This window comes from Taudactylus pleione, unplaced genomic scaffold, assembly GCF_031769625.1.
Source record: "Taudactylus pleione unplaced genomic scaffold, aTauple2 ptg000363l, whole genome shotgun sequence".
Lineage (NCBI taxonomy): Eukaryota > Metazoa > Chordata > Amphibia > Anura > Myobatrachidae > Taudactylus > Taudactylus pleione.
The window spans coordinates 1,411,581-1,435,980 of record NW_028284764.1 but is presented as its reverse complement, the minus strand read 5'-3'; the positions used below and the strand labels follow the sequence as shown (position 1 = coordinate 1,435,980).

Genomic DNA, 24,400 nt, shown 5'->3' with positions numbered 1-24,400 from the left:
TTGTGTATTGTTCTGATGTGTCCTTACCCGGTAAACTTGCCTCCTAGCCCTTTCGAATAGTCCAGGTTAATTGCAGTAAAGATACAGACAACAGAGTTTTCCTCCTCACGGTTGAACAACAGTGTAAATTTATTCACAATTAACAATATCACGAAGGAGCCAAGTTGTACAATAAGCGGACGCATCAACAATTTGAAATGCAGTAGGAGGCGTACATAGGGCAACAGTAAATACACTCTGATCCTGAAGTTTTATTAACCTAGCACGCAGGAACACCGAGTCACCCTTGCGCCCTCTTCAGACGGTAGAGAAAGGGGTTAGGACATATTTCCAACGCATCAAGTAATAATCACAATCCAGCAGATGCGAATATACCGCACTAAGGGCCTGATTCAGACCCGCTCGCTAGCAAGCGGCCGCTCATTGCTGTCGATGTTCGCTAATGTGCGCATGCATGCAGCTCGCAGTGCTTGCGGAAGGGTATAGTGAACCGCAAGCGCTGCGGTCAGATCCGATGGAACCTGATGTACCGATGGTTGTTTATACTTCCAGGAGATGACGTACGCTAGTGGGCGGCTAAACACAGGCTGGTGGGCGTCTGTAAACACAAAGTGATCGCCCACCAAGACATATTGGGCGTGCTTATGCCTTGCCGTGCGAGCGCCTGCCTTGACGTCACTTAGATTAATTTACATACGCAGGGAGCGAGCAGCCGCATCTAGCGAGCAGCTCTGAATCAGCTCCTAACTCAACGTTATTTTGTGCACAGTCAATTACCTAGTATTTATGCATGCAAGTAATTGTCTTAGGGGCTCTCAATTCCCTTAAAGTCTGGCCAGTACCCCTTGCGTTGGTGCACGTTTGAATAAATCGTTGTTTTGACACTATATAGGGCCTATTCATCAACACTAAAATAACAGTTTTATGGACATTTTCCTTAATTACCCTTTTTCTAGTATTCATTAACACACTTAACACAGGAGATATCACTGATATCTCCTGGTTACGTCCGTCTGCGTTAATTTCCACACTCCCCATACATTAGTAAAATTCAGAAAATTATGTATTTTGGGAATTGACGGTGTTACTATACGCCATTCTCAGATGGCGTATAGCGGGTTATACTTACCTGCTTTCAGCGTGAGCAGGCCCTCCTCGGCTCCCTCCGTCGCTCCCTGGTCCCTCCTCTGGCTCCGGCTGCTGCTCTGTGTGTTCTCCCAGCATAACACAGTAAAGTTTAAAAAGAAAATCTTCAGCCCGTCCCCTGTGCCTGGCCGTACTGTCTGCTGCAGACTGGGGTCAGGCGGGAGGTTGGGATCCACAGCCTTCGACAGGCGGCCAGGTAGGGGGGGGGCGGACGGACATAGAATTACCGTGCCGTGCATGCGCCGATTTCGTGTACGTAACGGCGCATGCGCAGCACTGATTAGAGCTGCGGTAAGTTAGAGCAGACAGGGAAAAGTATCTATTTCCTGAAAAGCTGTCATCGCAAAAATGACAGCTTTTTGGAATAGATACTGATGGAGCGGAGGAATGATGAATTCCTCCGTTAATTAGGTAGAACTCCATGCGAGTTCAAAACCTAATTACCTCCATTGATTTTGTAGTAATGATGAATAGGCCCCTATATCTCCCTGATACCTGGTGACGCTGTCCCTGAAGACGACTGACACTCCCTAGTAATGATATACTCGTGTGACTTTATTCTCGGATTTATGTAGCATAAGTTAACTCCCGTGAAACACTGCACTGGTTAAATGAAGTTGATGTATTTGATGTAATTCAGTTTCTTAGTGAAAGTTAATTAGAACCTGAGCTTCTTTTTACTGTTAAGATCACACAGACTGTTGCAGAGAACCAATATGCTTTATCACTGGAGCAAGTAACCCTGGCTAACCTGACTGAGGTGTCTTTCTCTTTACTCACTTTATCATGGGGCGTTTACCTCAGATATCACTTAATTAACCTTTTTAATCCCTGTCTTCCCTGAGGGAGTAGTTTCTGTGTGAGAAGCTGTCTCTATCACTTTATCTGGAACTGATTGCTTTTAGGGATTGGAACTGCCTGACAGGGCCGTAGCTAGGGTAGTGCGGCCAGTGCCATGGCACAGGGCGCCACAGGTCAGGGGGCGCTGTTTGGGCCTGTAAAATTTCTGTTTATTATCATTCTCACTTGTAGCTTCCTCTAATTTCATCCCCAGCATCTCCTAGCCTTCCCTGGTCCTTTCACATGAGGCCATTCCCCTTTTTTGGGTGCATTATGTCCCTTTGAAAAATGAGGGGGGCGCCAATGCTCTTTCTGGCACAGGGCACCAAAAAGTCTAGTTACGGCTCTGCTGCCTGAACAATAGTCGGATCTATATATAAGCTCGGTTTGTCCTCTGATGGGGAGAACTAACTATTCTCTAGTGCAGGCCTGGCCAACCTGTGGCTCTCCAGCTGTTGTGAAACTACAAGTCCCAGCATGCCCTGCAACAGTTTTGCCATTCCCTAATAGCAAAACTGTAGCAGGGCATGCCGGAGAGCCACAGGTTGGCCAGGCCTGCTCTAGTGCAAAGCTTTTAACACTACAGCCGTCTGTATTGCCTGAAACGTGCTGTGCTGGGTGCAGCTGCTACAAAGCTGAGACAACTGCTCCCCACTCAGGTTCAGCACCAGGAACAGCAATCTCTTCTCCTCTCTGGCTCCTGGCTGTCAGTCACTCTGGAGGGGGGAGGAATTAGGGCTCGATTCAGGCCCGCTTGCTAGATGCAGTGGTTTTTCAAATCCTTGGTTACCGAACCAATGAAAAAATATCTAGCCACAAATAAATAAGTAGATAGACAGATAGATAGATATGAGATAGATAGATAGATAGATAGATAGATAGATAGATAGATAGATAGAAACAGCTTACACAGGATTTAGGACCACTACAGTAAAATATACCACTCAGCCTATGACACACAGTGACTGACACAGACACACACACACACCTCAGGCAAATAAATACAGCCAGCATGATTTATTAAAGACCCCCCTCCTCTCAGTGGTGGTCCCCCCTTTGCAGTGCCCCCAGTAGTAGTCCCCCCTTATGCAGTGGCCCCAATAGTACCCCTTATATAATGCCCCCCCCAGTAATCCCCCTATGCCAGTGTTGGCTAACCTTGACACTTCAGCTGTTATGGAACTACATAACCCAGCATGCACTGCTACAGTTTTGCTATTAGGGCATGCTAAAACTGTGGCAGGGCATGCTGGGATATATAGTTCCACAACAGCTGGAGTGTCAAGGTTAGCCAACACTGCACTATGCAGTACCCCCAGTAGTGCCCCTTATATAGTGCCCCCAGTAGTAGTCCTTTTACAGTGCCCGTAGTAGTGGTCCCCCCCCTATGCAGTGTCCCCAGTAGTAGTCCCCCATATGCAGTGCCCCTTATATAGTGCCCCTAGTAGTAGTCCCTGCTATGCATTGCCCCCAGTAGTGCCCCTTATATAGTGTCCCAAGTAGTAGTCCCCCTATTCAGTACCCCCTCCAGTGGCAAACGCAGGATTTTGAAAGGGGGGTTTCCAAAGTCTTGGTTACCGAAAAAACATCTAGCCACAAATAAATATATAGATGCTCCCAGTAGTGCCCTTTATACAGTGTCCCCAGTAGTGGTCCCCCTATGCAGTGCCCCTTATACAGTGCCCTTAGTAGTGTCCCTTATACAGTGCCCCAGTAGTGGTAACCCATATGCAGTGCCCCCAGTAGTGCCCCTTGTACAGTGCCCTCAGTAATGTCCCTTATACAGTGCCCCCAGTAGTGTCCCATATACAGTACCCCCCTATGTAGTGCCCACAGTGGTGGTCCCTTATACAGTGCCCTCAGTATTGACCCTTATACATTGCCCCAGTAGTGGTCCCCCCTTATGCAGTGCTTCAGTAGTGCCCCTAATACAGTGCCCCCAGGGTGGTCCCCCCTATGCAGTGCCCCAGTAGTAGTCCCTAATACTGACACTTTTATAATAAATTGCTCTACAGTGTATTACTGCTATACTCCTACAGGTCGTGCTCTGAATCTCCTGCCATGCTTTTCTCGTCCCCCCGCCCCCCCCCTTAGCCCACACACATACACACACACTGACACACACAGATACATACATACAGACACACACTGACACACTCCTACACATAAACACAGACACATACACTAACACATACACACACACACCGCAGCGCAGCCAGCACTTACCTAAAAACACGAATGTAGCCAAATAAATACAGCAGTCTGGCACCACCCCCGCCCGCCCGCTCCATTCCCCCCCTCGCACCTCCAGCTACAGCGTGCAGCTCCGGGATTCGACAGCGCTGGAATACAGTGTCACCCGGCAGCAGGCACGCTCAGCCTCTAACATTCCGGTCACGACGGTGCCTATCGGAACTGACTGGCAGGGGCTCTCGCGCTGAGCCCCCCCTACAGCCAGCCCAGGCAGAACAACAGGGACTCTTGAAAAAAAAAAAAAAAAGTTAAATTGTTCAGCTGCTCGGGCCAGCGGTGAATGGAGCGATGGGCAGGGGGGCTTTCTAGGTGCTCGGAAACCCCCCCTCCATGCGCGTGTGAGATGCGTTCGCACGCTGCGAAAGTATGCAAATCCGCGATCACCCGGCAAGGCAATAGCATGCCCACTATGTCTTAGCGTGCGATCGCTCTGTGTATGCAGACACCCATAGCCTGTGTATGCAGGCACCCACTTTACCACGTCATGTCCAGGAAGTGTATGCAACCATCGGTAACATCGAGTACCATCGGAAGCGATCGCAGCACTTGTGGCTGACCCTGCCTTACCGCAAGCACTGCGAGTGATTCAGTGTAAAATTCAGCCAGGTGACATGTATTTTGACGCTGCGTCTTAACTATGCACGCCTCTGAAACGGTGTTGAGATGCTCAGACACGCCTGTGTTCGCACCACCACTCCCCCGTTTTCATGGACCATCCCCTGTCACCACCCATAAACGGCTCGTCCTGTCCCTCTAGCTAGCGAGCAGTCTATGCGCAGCGAGTGAATGCTTCCCGATCGCGTGGACTAGTTCGCACACGTGCACAGCGATGCGTACGCATGCGCAGATTGCAAAAAATGGCAGACTGCGTGCGAACGCAGCCTAGCGAGCGGGTCTGAATCGGGCCCTCATTGCGGTCCCACTTATACTGCTTCCTTATAGGCTCCGGAAGTCCTCCCGGCAACCCTGGTCCCAGCAATCACCTCACAACCGCAAGTCATCCGCACACTTCCTCCGGTGCTTCCCACTCTCCTCACCTCAGACAACACACACCCAGCAGCCCCCACGGGTGCTCCTCTTATCACTGCGGTCGTGTGCCGGTCTCTTCCCGCTGACTGCACGCGCCGCTCCTGCCCCTTCATTCACTCACCCCTATGTGGGGCTATTTCTCCCCTATACTGCGGCTGCATTACAAACGTCTCTGCCGCGTACCTCTCAGTTTCCATAGTCCAGTGAGGGCTGCCAGCTCCAACTTCCCCTCTGTGATACTGTAAATAAAAACGGGCATATTTTGCATTCAAAAACTGTGTGTGTATATATAAATATATATATATAATAAACTAGCATTTATTTTTACTATTTAATGCAGTGCAAATATATAAATTGGTATATACTGTAACTAACTCCATACGATTGGCTAAACATTCCCTAACAGTTCAGCCCTATATTATTATTATTATTATTATTATTTTCAGTTTCTTATATAACGCAGCATATTCCGTTGCGCTTTACAATTGTAAACATTAATAGAACAAAACTGGGTAATAACAGACAGGTATATAGGTAGGAAGACCCTGCTCGCAAGCTTACAATCTATATACTGGGGTTTCACACCGGTAACAGTTCTCTTGTCTGAACTTATATTGGAAATAATGGAGAAAGTTTCTCCGATGTGGGGGAAATGTGCAATTGTATTCGCCCCTGTTGCAGAGACAAAGGAGGGCAAAGAGAGGGCATCTTTTTTTGGTGCACTTAGCAGTGCTGGCATGGTGTTTGACTATGCACTCACCCTCATCAGAACATCCTGAATGAGGAAATGTTCAACACAAAACAAACAAATTGGGTTTATATGGCAAAATAAGTGAGTCCTTGGGTGCAGAGCCGTTGTTTTTCGTGCCCTGGGCCACAAAGAGCATTGACGCCCCCCCCCCACCCCCTATTATTCAAACAGGGACATAAGACGAGCGCCTGAAAAGGGGTGTGGCCTCATGGGGTAGGGGCATGACATATCTGATTTTTCCCCTAAGATGATGAAGGGGTACCGATCCCGTTGTACCACTGTTATCCAGGTGTCGCTGCTGAATACAGTGTGAATCCAATGGCTGCAGTGATGATACAATAATTATGCAGCATAACTCACCAGCTGTAGATGTAGGAGAGCGCTGGGGAAGCTTCACCTGCAGCAGGATTTGTCCATCAGATCAGCCGTGCCCAAGCCTGGAGCCGTGTACATCACTGCATGAAGATATAGAAAGAGTGTTTTTTGTAGTGTATATGCAGCAACTATCAGTGGCGGGGAAACCTGTGTATGTCCCCCCAATGCGGCAGCTGAACTCACCAGCAAGGGTACTTGGGGTGTGCTGGTAACACCTAAAGGTGGCTTTGTTCATGTCTGCCATCAGAAATCGTGGGGTATATACAGGGCCACCCCTGTAAGGTGAGGCCACGCCCAAAAGGGGAGGCCTCACCCCTTTTGCGCGAGCAGCAGACGTTGATGCCAGGGCTACTTAAGAGCCCCAGTCCATCCCTGGGTAGATGGCTCCATGTGTAAGGTGTCTGACTGCCAGGTGAGAAGTGATAGGTTTGAGACACGGGTATGACAGCATTTTGAAATGTGTGTTTAACTGTTTAACATTGATGTGACTGAAGGTGTTTGGGGAGGTGGCCAGATAGAGGGGAGTCGACCAGGGACCAGATAGGAACGGCCAGGAGATGCCGGGGATAAAGAAAGAGGAAGTTACAAGTGAGGATGATTATAAACTGAAAATTGACAGGCCCAAACAGTGCCCCCTGCCCTGCTGTGCCCTGTTCAATGGAACATGTTGCACCACCCTTGCACCACCCTTGTTATGGCTCTGCTTGGGTGCCAAAATAGCTAGAAGGGCAGACTCGCCTAGGTACTGCTGGCAGGAGGGTCATTCTCATGTGCCATAACCATACCAATTAGTATGCACGTGAAACAAGCTGGTTTCGTAACAGGATTTTGTCTTTTCCAGGATGGCTGCTGTGGCAGGAAGACAACCAACGGCTGCTGTATGGACATGAAGGAGGAGACTGAGGTGAGAGAGAATGTAAAATAATCTATGTATTTGTGCTGCTGGAATCATTTAATAATTTTCGTTATTTATTTGCAATACAAAAACTTGATTGGTGGAACAGGTTTGCACTCAGGATTCTGGAGTTATGACGGATGATGTTAGTAGTATTTTGTCTCATGTCCCACTGAGGGTCACCTGGCTCCGATTTTCACTAAAGTGATTAATCGTTTGCACGAAATAGAGATGTACGCAGCTTCTGTCCAATATAATGACGACTATCACTAACAATGGTGGGTCCAGCGCTGCTACCGATAATGCAAGTGTCTTATCCATTGACGGTACTATGAGAAGACACCTATACGGTATAAAATAGAGCGTCATGACAACAACATTATACAGGATAGACGCTACGCATTTGCACGCTTTTGAAATAAATGTCTGATTGGTTGCTCTCGGTAAAACAGAACCATTTTATTTACTCACCTCTCTAGAAACTTTTCCATTAGTGTGCGACTAAGCTTCATTCTATACGATGATATCACTTTCATTATCTATATATATATAAAAGGCTGACGCTGCTCCTCACCTCTATGTGGGGGAATTCAAGTATGTTGCGCGCCAGCGGCTACTAGTTGGAACCTGACTGAGCGATTCAATTGGTGCTCTCGCAGCCCCCAAGCTGATGAGCAGTAATGACCGAAAGTGACCTGTGTGATCGCTCAGACGGGACTTTTCACGGGCGCGACAATGTCCAGTAATTTTGACAGGCTGCTAACTAGTAATAATTCATATTATTTAAGTTTCAGATAATAGTATCATATAAAATTTATATATTACTATGGGGCCTATTCATGACGTTAATTATCAGGGTCTGAACCCCGATAATTTCCATTCTAACTCGCCGCGGAATCCAGAGCAATTCATCATTGCTCCGACGCGGTAACAGCTGATGCGAATTTTATGCGAATTTCAGCTGGTTTCGAAGCAGTTACGATAGTGCACATGTGTGACCTACAGGTCACGCATGCGCACAAGAGCCCTGACATCTGGCGGAAGGAGTTGGACAGGGGAGGAGGGATCCAACAGGAACCCTCTTCGCAACCTGGACCTCCTTCCCATAGGGAAGGCGTGGGTTGCGATCCACAAGCAGGAGCATTCACCATCTGAAGATGGCGAATGCTACCGCACTCAAGCTCTGAAAATATTATATTTTCAGAGCTTGATGAATTCTGGGCCTGATTCAGACCCGCTCGCGAGCGCTGAGCTCTCGCAAGCGGGTCGATGGTGCCCTAGTGCTCATGCGCACGACAGAGGGAGCTCCGTCGTGCGCATACGTGAGACCCGAATAGCGACGGCCAAGCCTTCGCTATGGATCTCGCACCAAAGGGGGCGTGCTGTCGATGGTGAGTGACAGCACGCCCCCTTTGGTGGGCATGCCGGGGGCGTAGCTGCCCAGATGGAGGCGTTCCCATGGGAACGCCTACCATCTGGGGCCGGCCCCACTGACATCACTAGTGATGTCAGTGGGAGTGCTTTTGGCTCTGATAGAGCCAAAATCACTCCTGGGCTTGCGGCAGCGAGACCCTACCGCAGGGTCTCGTCGCAAGCCCGATGGTCGCGATGGTCTTGACCATCGCGACCATCTTTTTGGCAGCTCGCACAAGCTGTGGGTGGTCATCCACAGCTATGCGAGCAGGTAGGAGGGCCCTGATTCAGAGCGAGCGCTCTTGTCAGAGCGTCCGGCTCTGAATCAGGCCCTCTGTCTCCACAGTAGTGTATGGGGACAGCAGGCCATTCTGCAAAAGGAAGGTAAGCAGGAAATATATGTTATACTAGTGTATGGGGACAGCGGGCCATTCCAGGAGAGAAAGGTAAGCAGGAGATATCTGTGATACTAGTGTATGGGGACAGTGGGCCATTCCGTGAGAGAAAGGTAAGCAGGAGATATCTGTGATACTAGTGTATGGGGACAGAGGGCCATTCCAGGAGAGAAAGGTAAGCAGGAGATATCTGTGATACTAGTGTATGGGGACAACGGGTCATTCCGGGAGAGAAAGGTAAGTAGGAGATATCTGTGATACTAGTGTATGGGGACAGTGGGCCATTCCCGTGAGAGGAAGGTAAGCAGGAGATATCTGTGATACTAGTGTATGGGGACAGCGGGCCATTCCGTGAGAGAAAGGTAAGCAGGAGATATCTGTGATACTAGTGTATGGGGACGGCGGGTCATTCTGCCACAGGAAGGTAAGCAGGAGATATCTGTGATACTAATGTATGGGGACAGCGGACCATTTCGGGAGAGAAAGGTAAGTAGGAGATATCTGTGATACTAATGTATGGGGACAGCGGGCCATTCCGGGAGAGAAAGGTAAGCAGGAGATATCTGTGATACTAGTGTATGGGGACAGCGGGCCATTCCGGGAGAGGAAGGTAAGTAGGAGATATCTGTGATACTAGTGTATGGGGACAGCCGGCCATTCCGGGAGAGAAAGGTAAGCAGGAGATATCTGTGATACTAGTGTATGGGGACAGCCGGCCATTTCAGGAGAGAAAGGTAAGCAGGAGATATCTGTGATACTAGTGTATGGGGACAGCGGGCCATTCTGCCAGAGGAAGGTAAGCAGGAGATATCTGTGATACTAGTGTATGGGGACAGCGGGCCATTCTGCCAGAGGAAGGTAAGCAGGGGATAGCTGTAAAATCTCTTGCTTTACCTTCTTGATGAATGGCCCGAAAGCTTAATTTTTACAATTGCAGATGAAAATGTTAATTTTCACCTGCTTTTGTAAAAATTAAGTGATGATGAATAGGCCAGTATGTCACAAACAGAACAGGTTTTTCTTTCTATGATTTGAACTTCTAAGAAACAGGATTAGGCATTACAGTATTAAATTAAAATAATTTATTTATTAGCATTTATTTACATACGCTGTAGCTCCTTACAGCTAGGAAATTATGTATTATAGGGTATCAGCTGGATTAACTGCTGATGTGTCACTGGAATTTCATGTCTTGTATTCATATAGATACCGACATCTTCAGCTTTATTTGACCCATCGGAGTTCAGAGCTTTGGACCCAACACAAGAACCAATCTTTCCGCCAGAATTACTGGTAACTTGCCCGGCTTGTCTGTTGTACGCAGGTCTTTGTGGAGACGATGAGGTTGTTTCTGTACAGGGAAAAAATGCAGAGCTGCAGCTTTTGTGCAAATGCCCCTATTTCCCAGCATTGCGTATACCCTGCTCCATCCATCCATTCTGCTTTTATTAAGTACATCCATGCAGGATTGCCAACATGTCCTGGCAACGCCTTATCACGCCATCTCAGAGGTGGCGCAGAAATGTTTTGCAGCACCCAGAAAGGCTCAGACACTGCTAAACCTGGAAACGTTTCCTTCCCTGCGAGTCCATTTGAATATCTTTTCCTGCTTAATAGTATCTTAGTTTTGCATTCAGACATGTTACTGATAAGAAGATGGGGGGGTTAACCCTTTGGGCAAAAGTTCACGAGTAGTGTTCAAAAATAAAGGCCCCCATACATCAGAGATTGATTGCAGCAATCGTGCAATTTGCAATCGATTGTGTATAAAAATCTTTCCCTTTTTCAATCGATTATGGCAATTCTGCAATCTGCAATCGATTGAAAAAGGGAAAGATTTTTATACACAATCGATTGCAGATTGCACGATTGCTGCAATCAATCTCTGATGTATGGGGGCCTTAAGTCTCAAAGCATATTAGTGTGAGGGGTTGGAAAGACTGGAATGGGATCGAAATGCCGCCGGGTCAAATCCCAACAGTAGCTGCCCAAAGGGAAGGTTAGGTTACTCAGCAGCACGTGAGTAACCTAACCTTCCCCACTCCCCCCCTAACCCTAACCTCCCCCCCTAGTGCCTAACCCTAACATCCCCCCAGGGGTGCCTAAACCGAACCCCCCTCCCCGCACCTATACCTAACATCCCAGGGGGGTGCCTGACCCTAGCCTCCCCCCGGTGGCGCCTAACCCTAACCCCCCCTTCCCCTAACCCTCCCCGGGGGTGCCTAACCCCAAATCCCGCCGTGGTGCCCTATACCTAAGCCCCCCCCACGGCTAAGAGGATGGGTGCCCCGGACTTACCACACTCGGGTCCGCGTCATCCTGGATACTGGCGTCGGGATTATGATTGGTGTCGGTATCTCGATGCTTGTCATGAATCCCAAGCCGGCATTCTGCCATTGGGATTGTGACCGCCGGTCACATAACTACATACCGGTTTGGGACGGATTTAGAGATGGACGCTATTGCAGCCGCGACGGCATCTATTTATGCAGTGTGACTGCAGCTTTACGCTAATGCCGCAGCTGAGATGTGGACCAGCTCTGGTGCTAATCCGCCGCTGCCTGCACAAAGACGCACTATCAGACAATGCACTAGCGCTATGGAGGCGCAGAATGTCTGTCTGTACATGGCTGATGGTGCCAATGCAACTGCGGCAAGAGGCACAGGCACTGTCCACGACACGCCCGCATCTGGCTAGTCGCCACCCTGTTACTACCCACAAACGCCCACTGAAACTGCCTCTATCTGAGTGCAAATTCGGTAACTATCGGTACGCATACACAGACTAACAATATCGACCGCTTGCCTCCGCCTTGGAATCAGGACCTTTGTGTCCACAGTGAAAAATAGACTGATCCGGCAAAGGATTTATTTAAAAAAAAAACAATGAATGTTTTCTTGATACAAAGTGTTTCAGAAGATATAGCGCGTTTCGTGGGTTGCTGTCCGCCTCCTCAGGTAATGGAAGCATATTGGATATGGTGAGCAGAGACGTCCACTCTGCTGAGAATCCATGGCATGATATTCCTGGATAAGCGCTCGCAAGCGGGTCGATGTTGGCCCAGTGCGCATGCGCACGTCGCAGCCGGCTCCGTCGTGCACATGCGCGAGACCCGGATAGCGACGGGCAAGCCGTAGCTCCGGGTCTTGTACCAAAGGGGGCATTCTGTCGATGGTGAGTGACAGCACGCCCCCTTTGGTGGGCGTGGCTGCCCAGACGGAGGCGTTCCTATGGGGACGCCTACCGTCTGAGGCCAGCCCCACTGACATCACAAGTGATGTCAGTGGGAGTGCCTTCGCCTCTGATAGAGCCGAAAGCACTCCAGGGCTTGCGGCAACGAGACCCTACCACAAGGGTCTTGTCGCAAGCCTGATGGTCATGACCATCTTCCTGGCCGCTCGCTATAGCTGTGGGTGGTCACCCACAGCTATACGAGCGGCCAGGAGGCCGCTCTAAATATTAGGAAGGAGGGCCCTGATTCAGAGCGAGCGCTCTGTCAGAGCGTCCGGCTCTGAGTCAGGGCCTATGTCAGGAGCGACCCGATCTGACTCTCTCCTCTTATTATAAAGAGTGAGATTTAGTTCCCGGCATAAAGTATAAATTATACCTAAATAAAAAAAAAGATTGAAAATTAGCCGAAATGGCCGCAAGACGTCACAAAAGAAGACAAAACGCCTTTTACAACGATTTTTATTGTTTGTGAATTACGATTACTGTATAATATAGCAGAGGTGAACCGTTCTGGTTCAGCTAAATCAAACAAATCAGGAGTTTTATCTATATGAGGGTAAAGCTTCTGATTGATGCCATAACTGCAAAACTCCTTCATTCTGACAGCGACGCAAAACTTAATTTTCACATTTTCGGATCTTGCCAAATCTGGTTTTTGCCAGCCCAAGCTTCTTACATTCTGGGAGTTGTAGTCCTGCTTAAGTCTCTCTGTGTAATTTTAGATCACAAGCACTACACTGCTGTAACTCCCTTGCACAGGTCCCATTAACCAATCAGTGAGCCGTAAGCCGCTGGGCCTCTCAGAATGAGACATCTGTTATCACTGGTGGGAACCTGCCCTGCAGCAGACCCAGCGTTTCAGTATTTACAATGACTTTAGGGAATATGGCTGCCACGGGGCCTGAAGATGAGGGGAATCAATGCCAGGTCATCCTCCAGAAGCCCCTCCTTTGTTCTCCTGAGCATGTGCGAGGGCTGTAGCACCTGCAGGGGTAGATGTACTATGCCAGTGTTGGCTAACCTTGACACTCCAGCTGTTATGGAACTACATAACCCAGCATGCACTGCTACAGTTTTGCTATTAGGGCATGCTAAAACTGTGGCAGGGCATGCTGGGATATATAGTTCCACAACAGCTGGAGTGTCAAGGTTAGCCAACACTGTACTATGCCTTGGAAAGAGATACAGGGGTCTGTTTACTAAGCAATGTTAGGAGAAGTGAAAAGTGATAAGGTACCAGCCAATCAGCTCCTAACTGCCATCTCACAGGCTGTGTTTGAAAAATGACAGTTGGGAGCTGATTGGCTGGTACCTTATCACTTTTCACTTCTCCTAACACTGCTTAGTAAATAGACCCCACAGTACTAACCAATCAGCTTCAAACTGTCATTTTTCAAACACAGCCTGTAACATGAGAGTTAGAAGCTGATTGGTTGGTACTTTATCTCTCTCCAAGCTTTGATACATCTCCCCATTTTTGGGGTACTAAACATGTACCAGCCCCAGCGCATGGCAGAAAGTATTGTATTCTCTATGTGTGTATTGCAATTTGCAATTATTATTCATTATCAGGTATTTGGCAGTCCATGCTGTTGCATGGTATGCCAGGCCTGGACGCTGTGCGTAAGGTTGGACATGGATCTGTTGCATTGTGCAGTCCTGGAGATCTCAGGGTAACGTCCCTGCATGGATAGTATATAATGAGGATGCATTTCCTCCACAGCTACACAAGGACTCTCCCCGGAAGCAGCTGTGTTTCAGAGGGGACGATGTAACCTGGATCCAGCCATCCAGTCTCAGCGACCTGCTGATGCTGAAGTCTCAGTACCCTGGGGCTAAACTTGTAGTGGGGAACACTGAAGTGGGTGAGTACCGCCTATGACATGTAATGGAATATACGTTTTCATGCATTCAAGAATAAAATGAGTGTAAATAGAATAGTCTAATCAGCATTTATTAGATATTTGCAGCAATTGGTACAAAGTAAGCATCCAAAGCCAATGTGGGGTATTTGGTAAACATCTAAAGCCATTGTGGGGTATGTGGTAAGCATCCACAGCCATTGTAGGGTATGTGGTAAGCATCCACAGCCATTGTGGGGTATTTGATAAGCATCAGCAGCCATTGTGGGGTATTTGGTAAGCATTCACAGCCATTGTGGGGTATGTGGTAAGCATCAGCAGCCATTGTGGGGTATGTGGTAAGCATCAGCAGCCATTGTGGGGTATGTGGTAAGCATCAGCAGCCATTGTGGGGTATGTGGTAAGCATCAGCAGCCATTGTGGGATATTTGGTAAGCATCAGCAGCCATTGTGGGGTATTTGATAAGCATCAGCAGCCATTGTGGGGTATTTGGTAAGCATCCACGGCCATTGTGGTGTATTTGGTAAGTATCCATAGGTAGTATTTGGTAAACATCCACAGCCATTGTTGGGTATGTGGTAAGCATCCACAGCCATTGTGGGGTATGTGGTAAGCATCCACAGCCATTGCGGGGTATTTGGTAAACATCCACAGCCATTTTGGGGTATTTGGTTGGCATCCACAGCCATTGAGGGGTATTTGGTAAGCATTCACTGCCATTGCGGGGTATTTGCTAAGCATCCACAGGGAGTATTTGGTAAACATCCACAGCCATTTTTGGATATTTGGTTGGCATCCACAGCCATTGAGGGGTATTTGGTAAGCATTCACAGCCATTGCGGGGTATTTGCTAAGCATCCACAGGGAGTATTTGGTAAACATCCACAGCCATTGTGGGGTATTTGGTAAGCATCCACAGCCACTGTGGGGTATTGGGGAAACATCCACAGCCACTGTGGGGTATTTGGTAAGCATCTACAGCCACTGTGGGGTATTTGGTAAACATCCACAGCCACTGTGGGGTAATTGGTAAGCATCCACAGCCACTGTGGGGTATTTGGTAAGCATCCACAGCCACTGTGGGGTATTTGGTAAGCATCCACAGCCACTGTGGGATATTTGGTAAGTATACACGGCCACACCACAACATATCATTAATATTGCTGCTCACAAACCACAGAAAAATATGACATTTACTAGATATCAATAAGTATTACTGCCTGCAAAGTCTTTCAGCAATGTCAGCCTAGTGAGTAAGGACAGATGTCCGGGTGCTTGCTGTGGTGCACACCAGTACCGGGTCACAGATAGCCCTCATACACTCCAAAGGTGTAATGATTGAAATCACCTAAACGCTGCAGTAAAGGCTCAGTAACAGGCACATTACTGATAAAATCGGCTTCTTCTCATTTTATAGGCATTGAAACCAAATTTAAGAATATGTCGTACCCAGTGATAATTGCTCCGGGATGGATTCCAGAATTAAATACAATACAGCACACCCAGAATGGTAGGACACAAACGCTGTCTCCCAGCGATGCTATTGGAGACTGTAATGTCTATCTAATTATTCCAAGTCAACTTTCTTCATTTATTAAGTCTTTACTGATATTTTAATTTATTACTTTCTTAGGGAAAAGATTTAACAAACCTTCTAAAAAGTAAAAGTGGAGTGTTGCCTATAGCAACCACTCTGATGATAGTTATCATTAATTTAGCACATAAATAATTATTAGAAGCTGCTTGGTAGGGATGATTAACGTCTCCTCGTTACCTTAGAAGGTTTGATAAATCTCCCAGTCCGTCTCTTTTATTAATCATGGTAAAATGATTTTGTGAGGCAATGGCCATTATTTATTTTATGCAGGGCGAATATTTGAAAAGAGTGAACCCTACCTGTAGGTTAAGATGCCTATTCAAAGTAAAACCTTATTTCAGCGCAGTGAGGACCATCGACCAGCTATGGTTAGCAACCATCGATGATTTACCACCGATGGTCAATGGTTTTGCTATCATTTTGCTTCATAGCGATGACGATAATCAGGCGCTCGCTTGTGAGCATATTTCATGCTGGTTTTTTTCTATATATATTTTTTGTCATTGTTGTTGTCTCCTATTTGGAAATGGAAGATGACCTTATACTATAAATATGTGCAAAATGACTTCATACAATACAGTGCCGTTCATTTGCAGAGTTCATTGGATGCGTATCGCACATTAAGTGGCACTGATGCACCTTGATGGTCTAAACAACGCATTTCACGCCACATGCCTCCTTTCCTGTCTCTGTACGCCCACTTCCCCTTACTCACAACCGTATACTAGGGCAACATAGCTAAGCAATCGGTAACATCGGACCCATACGCACATTTAAGGCAGCTCAGACCTCACTCAGGAATTGTTTACTTCAGCGCACGCTATGAGGCCTCAGGCTGCTTATGGTTCGCTGTGGATAATTTATGCACGCCCCTGCAATGCCATCCCAACACATAGGCACGCCTGCGTTCGCCCGACAACACCCCCCGTCACCACCCACAAACGGCACTTCCTGTCAATCACTCTGCCATGGGTCTGCGCAGCCTCTGCGATCGCAGTGGCTAGTTCGTGCATGCGCAGTGCGATGCATACACATGTGCACAACGCAATGATCGGCCGACTGCGTGCGTACAAGCAGCTGCATTCCTTGCTGAATCAGGCCCTCAATCTCTACCAGCAACCTATGAAGACTTTTTTTCATGAAAGTGTTAGTGTGCCCTTCTGCATGAAGTTTTGATGGGCAGTGGTATACAGTATATACCGAGCCTCCTCCGCATGTGATTGTGTAGATGGTTATGATCTCTAAATTACTGTTCTCTTTACCAGGGATCTGTTTTGGAGCTGCTTGCAGCTTGACCACGGTGGGCGAGGTCCTCCAGAAAGCCGTGTCTGAGCTTCCATCCTACAAAACAGAAGTGTTCCAGGCCGTCTTGGAGCAGCTGAGGTGGTTTGCAGGACAGCAGATCCGTAATGTTGCCGTAAGGAAGACCGTACAACACAGAAAAGTGAAATTATATCTGGTCATAATGTCTCAGATGTAGAACTTGTTAGTTTTCCTTTCTCCCTCACACTATAGTTCCTGTTCTGTGCTCTTCACAAATAAGTGAAGGAGGAAGAACACAGTGATCAACCAGACCAGTCACCGGGCAGTTCCTCCTGCAGCCTGTCAGGAGAGTGTTTGGTGACCGGCATTGGTGAAGTCTGCATAGTGGAGCATAGTAGACATAGCTTAGATATAACTTTGCACCTAGTACTTGGAAGATGCACATATCCATTCTGCAGATGAGCCGTAGGGCCTTTGCAAACATCAAATGCATTGCGTGCTGCCTGTGTCCCCATAAATGTGCACTGATCCAATATTTATCCTATCCGTTGCCTACAGTGTAGTACAATATGTCGACATCCATTAGGTTGACATGAGTATGTTGACATGGTTGAAATGTCGACATTGAACAATGTTGTCATTAATATTATCAACACTGCTGTATTGTAGACCTTGTTGTGTAATACAATGTCTCTCCCTAACCCTTATAAAAAATGTCCACCTTTTGCAGGTGTCGTCATTAATGCTGTCGACATTTTAACCATGTCGACATCATCAATGTCGACCTTCTACTGCAGACATTGTGCAGGTCGACATTTTGATCGCCGACTTTATGACTGCATGCCGTTCACTAGGCATCAGCGATATCCCTATATGGACAGGCTGCATCGTCATGGTTACTGGCTCAGGCCACACAATGGCAGACTTCACTGTGTGACGGTGGCGCGTGCTCTTTCACCCTCTAATATGGGAACCGGGCCAGGCGAGAGGCATGGCATGGCATGACAGGTATCAGGGAATGGGGTGTCGGAGTGACACCAATCCTGGCACCTCCATGTTCCCCCCTCACACCAGCTTTCCCTTGCCTGGGACTTACAGGACACTGGCAGTGACTAGGGCGTGTTGTTCTGATGCAGGCAGTAGAGTAGACCTAGGGTCAGTAAATGTAATCAGACAAAGCTAAAGGCTCAGAGGCCACCCTGAGAGTGCTCGAGGTCTTTAATAAATTTGCACTCGCAAGCAGGGACGTTTCATGGTCTATGACACAAGTAGCAGCAGAATCAGGTGATCTTGATGTTCTGGGTGAGGGGTTGTCAGTAGGTACAGAAGTCCAACCATGACAGGCCGAGTCTTAAGCAGAGTCCATGACAGCTGGCTACGGACCTCTCCAGATAATCTGTAACTCATTTTCCCCATCTTGCAAAGTTAATTAATATACAGTTGATTCTTCTGGGTCAAACGTTCCCAGCTATTTTATATATAATGTATTATACAGTGCTTAGGATACAGTTATGTGAGCCAGCTCTAGTCTCCTTTACACTTCAGTGCGTTCAGAAATGAAAGAATGATCTCGTCTGCAAATTGTTTCTCTGGCACAAACACCATGACTTGCATTGCATTGTGGGGGATTCCTGATGTAGGCGCTATGGTAGAGTAAGGAGCTTACTCATGGGCTCTGTGCCACATGCCGCATCCCATGTTTGATTTCTGCACAGTATACATATATTATACACACACAAAAGTTATATATTATTATAAATACTTATCATCTACTGGAGAATATTGTAACACTGCAGACTCTTATGGTGGTTTCTTCTCAGGCTGTCGGGGGTAATATCATGACAGCCAGTCCAATATCTGACTTAAACCCAGTCTTCATGGCAAGTGGCAGCGACCTGCATCTCATCTCCCAAGGTAACAATGCTGGGAAAGTGTACACAGTATTATTTGTGCATTTTAGCGTCAACTATTAATTAATTTACACTATGTAGACAAAAGTTATTGGACACCCCCACGTTTCAGCTGGTTTGGCATGTGCCCACTAGCTGTACTGCATGGTCACATTAACTCTGAGAAGTATAGAGATGTTCTCGATAACTCTGTGCTCCCTACATTGTCATACCTGCCAACATGACCCTCTCCAGGAGGGACACAATGCTCTGGTCCTGGACTTCCCTGGTAATTTATGATTGGTGGAGGCTCTAGAGGTGGGGCTGCAGTACAATCCAAAATTCAAATAGGGGAGTCACACCAACTGCCAGTGAGTCCCAGCCAGTGATGTTTGGCAGTGTGTGAAATGACAGTTGGTATGACTCCCCTATTTGAATTTTGAACTGTGCTGCAGCCCCACCTCTTACCAGGGAAGTCCAGGACCAGAGCATTGTGTCCCTCCTGGAGAGGGTCACGTTGAGAGGTATGCATTGTGGCAGTTCTACGGAAACAACTAATGTGTTTATCAGGGCGACAATGCCACCTGTCATGTTTCCAGGGCGACGCTGGACTGGTATACAGAAAATTTGGTAACATGGATGGACTGCCTCATGGTTTAGAGCCAGCTCAGAGTCCAGATCTTAACCCCACTGAGAATCTCTGGGGCGAATTGTTGCAACGGGTGCGTTCTAGGCCGACTCGACCTTCCTCAGTGTCACAGTTGGTCACCGTACGTAAGGCGGAATTGCAAAACATACCACCTGCTGCTGTCCATGGACTTGTGGATAGTTTGCCAAGAAGGGCATCTGCAGTAATCACTGCGGGGGAGATGTACTAAGCTCTAGAAATGATAAATTGGAGAGTGATAAACAACCAGCCACTCAGCTCCTAACTGTCATTTGACGGGGGGCCGGGATCTATCAATGCCTATCGTCGCGGTCTATGCTCTCAAAGCGCAGCGATGACTTGATAGTTTACTCTCAAATAAAGTTTTAGTGAAGAACAAAATGATGACAAGCGTCGTTGACCTACCGCGATGCCTCCGCGACGCTATTGTTTACATACACAGCTGATGGGACATGCAGCAACACGTATGTAACAAGTGGGGCACGTTATATGCTGTTTCTGAAGGGGCTGCTATATAACGCTGTCATTTACTGGCGTCAGTCTGCGTCTCTCTCCCAACGACCTCAAAATGCCACTGCGCGTGTCAGTTATTGCAGGGAAACTGACATGCCTATTAGAGTGCCCATGATACAATGCGGTCGGGATATGACCGCTTTGTTGCCAGATCCCGCTACGAGAGTGCGGATGTGGTTTGAATAATACATGACGGTGGAAAAGCATGAAGATAAAAATTAAAAACATCTTTATGTATGCGCTAAGGTATCTTTTTTTAACGATTATTAATACATCCCGCCCAGGCTGTGTGTGAAAAATGACAGGAGCTGATTGGTTGGTCGTTTATCACTCGCCAATTTATCACTTTCCAGAGCTTAATACATGTGCCCCACAGTATATATGAATGTTAAGCTGTGTACACACTATGCGATCCGTCTTACGATATATTGTTCTGACTCGGATCGGATATATCATGAGGATCGTATAGTGTGTACATCCAATCTTGCGTGCACTGCGGTCATTCATCGCATCATCTCATCTGCTGTGCTGCACGAATATCGGACAGCTGCGCAACCCCCAGGTTACTCAGGATGTCCGGGAAAATCGCACTGCCGTAACTAGTGAAGCTGCGCCCAAGAACTCGCCCACTGTGCTCAGCACACCTACAAAATGGGTCCGACACACCCCGTTTTCAGGAGCGCTCCATGTCACCACCTCCAATCGCCAGCAGTATGTCCAGCATGCGTAGAACTAAAAACATCGGAGTTGTGCGTAAACATCAGGTTTATGTACATCTCTGAATTAGGCCCATTTTGCGTAAACACAACTGTAATATGTATAAACTCCTAATAAAACGTTTGCATACTCAGACATACTACATTGGAAATTCTCTCTTTCGGGGACAGTAGGTGACAGTGATTTTGTTCATTTCTGCACATTTCGCCAGTAAGGAACATCGATTAAAACTTTTAACTCCGCAACATCTCATTGCAACCTATTAGGTTCTGGCAATAATTTTATAATTCAGTTTAAAAATTGAAAATGAATGATTTCTTTACGTGGGTCACTGGCCCTGGTCTACAGTTACTTGAGCACCAGTTTTAGTAACTATCCCTGGATAAGGTGCCTGGCCAAGAAATGGGTCATCCAAATCCGTTGAAGCACCAGGACTTTCAGATTCCTAATTCCAACGTGTCAGATCAGACCACAACTTTCCAACCATAGCACAGTCTAATCCTCGCTACATAAAGGACCTGATTCAGAGCTCATTATAGTGGCAGCCACTGTATGCATTTGGGAATAAATGCGGAGTTCTGCCTGCATTTAGAGATGGCCACATCTATGCCACCGCACCGCCCCCATCCATCCGCTGGTAAAATCAGTCATCGATATCGGCATGGACAGACTGGGGCTGCGGAGCCCTCAAAAGGTTTGTGGCCCCACCTCAATGGGAGTGTGGCTTCGTCTCACAGGGGCGTGTCGCGAGACACAGGGTCCTGGCCTTGCGGCACGTCCCCGTCTTTCAGTATCCTGGCCCAGCAGAGCACCGGGAGCTCAGGGAGGACAGAAACCTCCCGCAGAGCTGCTCGGCCAGGGTTTGATGCCGGAACGGCCCATCTGGCCATCAGCCCTTCTGGCATTTGCCAGAAGTGCCATATGGGCAGTTCGGCCCTGATCACATTTGCCTATCTATGCCGCAGGAGATCCATCTAACATTGTACAGGTCTCTGCACTTGCTCATTTCTGAAAAGCCTGCGATTCCATCAGCACACCCACGGAATGCTTATATTATATGCGTAGTTATTCCGGGGTGCACTCATGTTTCCTAGTTACCTCTCCAGAGAGTGCCACGTTGGCGCTTGCAGCATCAGTCTAAATCACTGGGAAAATGGCACAGCGGCCATTTCCCCAAAGATTTGAGCATGAGTAGTGGAGAAGGCACCTGGGAACATGGCATGGACGCCCTGTTCCTGAAGACAAAATGCTGGGTCTGCTGCACTGTAGAGAGGAGGGGGTCTGCACACTGGCCCCATCCTCTCTTAAACCGCCCCTGGTGCGAGCGTCCTGTTGCCGCCTCGGCGCCTCCCCATTAAACTCACAAGTGAAGATCTGACTGAGATTCCTACAACTCTAAATCGCACGTATTTGCTCTAAGCTACATATGCAGGCCCTGATACTTACTCCGCTAAATATTGCAAGATCCGTGCGCAGGGGGGATTGCGGGCAACTCTGAATCACGCCACAGACCAAGTAAACATTGATGAAAAATGTGTTTTCTGAAGTACAAAGTCAGATGAGAAATTAAGATAAAACTTAAACTTAAATACTGTGTCACCTTATGGCTAAAATGTTGTTTTAGTGTCAGTATTCTCCGTTTCTTTTTAGAGCAGCCCTTCTGCCAGTGGTCATTAGTTTGTTAGTGTAAATCTAAAGACTATTCTTTTTGGGGGAATATATTTGAAACTTTTTATTTTATTTTAAAAAATCTAATTCCATTTTCCTTTTCTTTAACATGTAACGTCACCGTATTACAGCATTTTATGTGCATTAAAAGTGCTGGATCATTAGTGTCATTTAGTGCACTGTGCTGATATTTCCAGAACTAACAATCATAATATCAATTTGTAGACCATAAAAGGACTGTACAAATGGACGAGAACTTCTTTACTGGATACAGAAAAACAGTCTTACACCCAAATGAAATTCTCCTCTCTGTCGAGATTCCTTATTCACAAAAGGTTGGTTCTATACATTTTATTACAGTATATTAGCACTGATGGAACACAAGACATCCGCAAAATTATTTTAATCCAAAAATACACAAATTTTAAAAAAAACAGCTCCCAAAAGTGGATTTTTTTGTTATGAACTTATTTTCCTGCTCTCTGGTAAAATTAACATGAACTGAATTTGCATTTGTCTGTATTTCTATAATCAAACCATTCAAACCAGATGGATCACCATTGGTCAAAGCTTTCTAGTACCTGTTGTCCATGTTCGAAGAGGAGGAAAAGTTTTAGGAAAAGTTAGAATATGGTATTTGGTTGAATTAAGCACGTGCAACAATAGAAGTTATTCTAAACCATGAGGCAGTTCTTTGGGGGCATAACTAGACATTTGTGGCCCCTATGACAAAATCTTAGTGTCATAAATGTAGCAGACAGTAGACAATTTAACACTTCCTCCGTCTTACTGAAGCTCCCTCTACTGATCAAACTGTGGCTGCAGTTATAGCAACTGATAGAGAGCAGCATGTACTATTAGCCAATCACTGATTACCCTGACAGCAGCCAAGGCCTGATCACTAGAGGGAGCTCCAGTAAGCAGCAAGAGGTAAGTAATGGTCTGCAGCCCCACTTCTGTAGCATGAAGCTCAGATACGGGGAGGCGGGCCCCTTACAGCTGTAGACCCCACTTCAGCTGCCAACGTGCTAAACGGCAGTTCCACCCTTGCAGCGAGGAATTGCTGCTGATGTAGTTTCTAAGGGATTACTTAATTAGGAATCGGAATGATTTACTGCTGGACCCATGCCCGGCGGTTGGAATCCCGACAGCGGCATCCCGGCAGAGGAGGAAATCCCGATCGTCCTAAGGTAAGTAATCGCTAACCTAATTTCTACCCCCTAACCCTAACCCTCCCTTAGGGCTGCCTAACCCTATCCTTCCCCCCCCAGTGCCTAACCCTAATCCCCCCTCTAAGTGCCTAAACCTAACCCCCCCTTCCCCTAGAGTAAACCTAAGTCCCCCGGGGCGGTGCCTAACCCTAAGTCGCCCCCGGGAGTGCCTAACAATAACCCCCCCTTCCCCTACCCTAAACCTAACCTCCAGGGGGGGTGCCTAACCCTAAGTCCCCCCCCGGGAACCCTAAACCTAACCCTCCCCCCCTGCGCGGCTTTCCGTGCTGGGTGCCCGGCGTCCCTTCGAGCTGGAAGTCAGTCTCCCGGCGTCGGTAAAATGACAGGCGTCTAGATTTAGATGCCTGTCATTTAACCCTCGCCGGGATTAAGCAGTCGGGAAGCCAGCTGTCGGGATTAGGTCCGCCGGCTTCCCAACTGCATACCACTTAATTATGTGACACACTATTGATAAACAAATCTAAAATTCTAAATAAATTTTGCAGGAATTTTCAATAGATGACATGTGCAGTAATAGAACAGTGAGCAGATTCTAGCAGTGCCTTTAGGCGGCAGAAGATCCATGCACTCCTTCTGCTTCAGCTGGCTTGCTGTGCCCGACTCCACCAGGCTCCTCCTACTCCTGAAGCGCTTGTGTTTCAGAGCAGCCGTGCGTTTGGGAG

At 47.5% G+C, this 24,400-nt stretch overlaps 1 protein-coding gene across 4 annotated transcripts in view; it reads left to right on the top strand.

Annotated features, from left to right (window-relative positions):
- XDH (xanthine dehydrogenase) overlaps positions 1-24,400 on the top strand; it is a 140,225-nt gene that overhangs the window by 41,790 nt on the left and 74,035 nt on the right. For all 4 annotated transcript variants that reach the window (XM_088444433.1, XM_088444430.1, XM_088444432.1 and 1 more), the window contains 7 exons: positions 7,236-7,298; positions 10,304-10,390; positions 14,053-14,194; positions 15,610-15,702; positions 17,055-17,206; positions 18,873-18,966; positions 22,732-22,841. In XM_088444433.1, the coding sequence (XP_088300559.1) occupies positions 7,236-7,298; positions 10,304-10,390; positions 14,053-14,194; positions 15,610-15,702; positions 17,055-17,206; positions 18,873-18,966; positions 22,732-22,841 (741 nt within the window). The remainder of the gene's footprint in view (positions 1-7,235; positions 7,299-10,303; positions 10,391-14,052; positions 14,195-15,609; positions 15,703-17,054; positions 17,207-18,872; positions 18,967-22,731; positions 22,842-24,400) is intronic.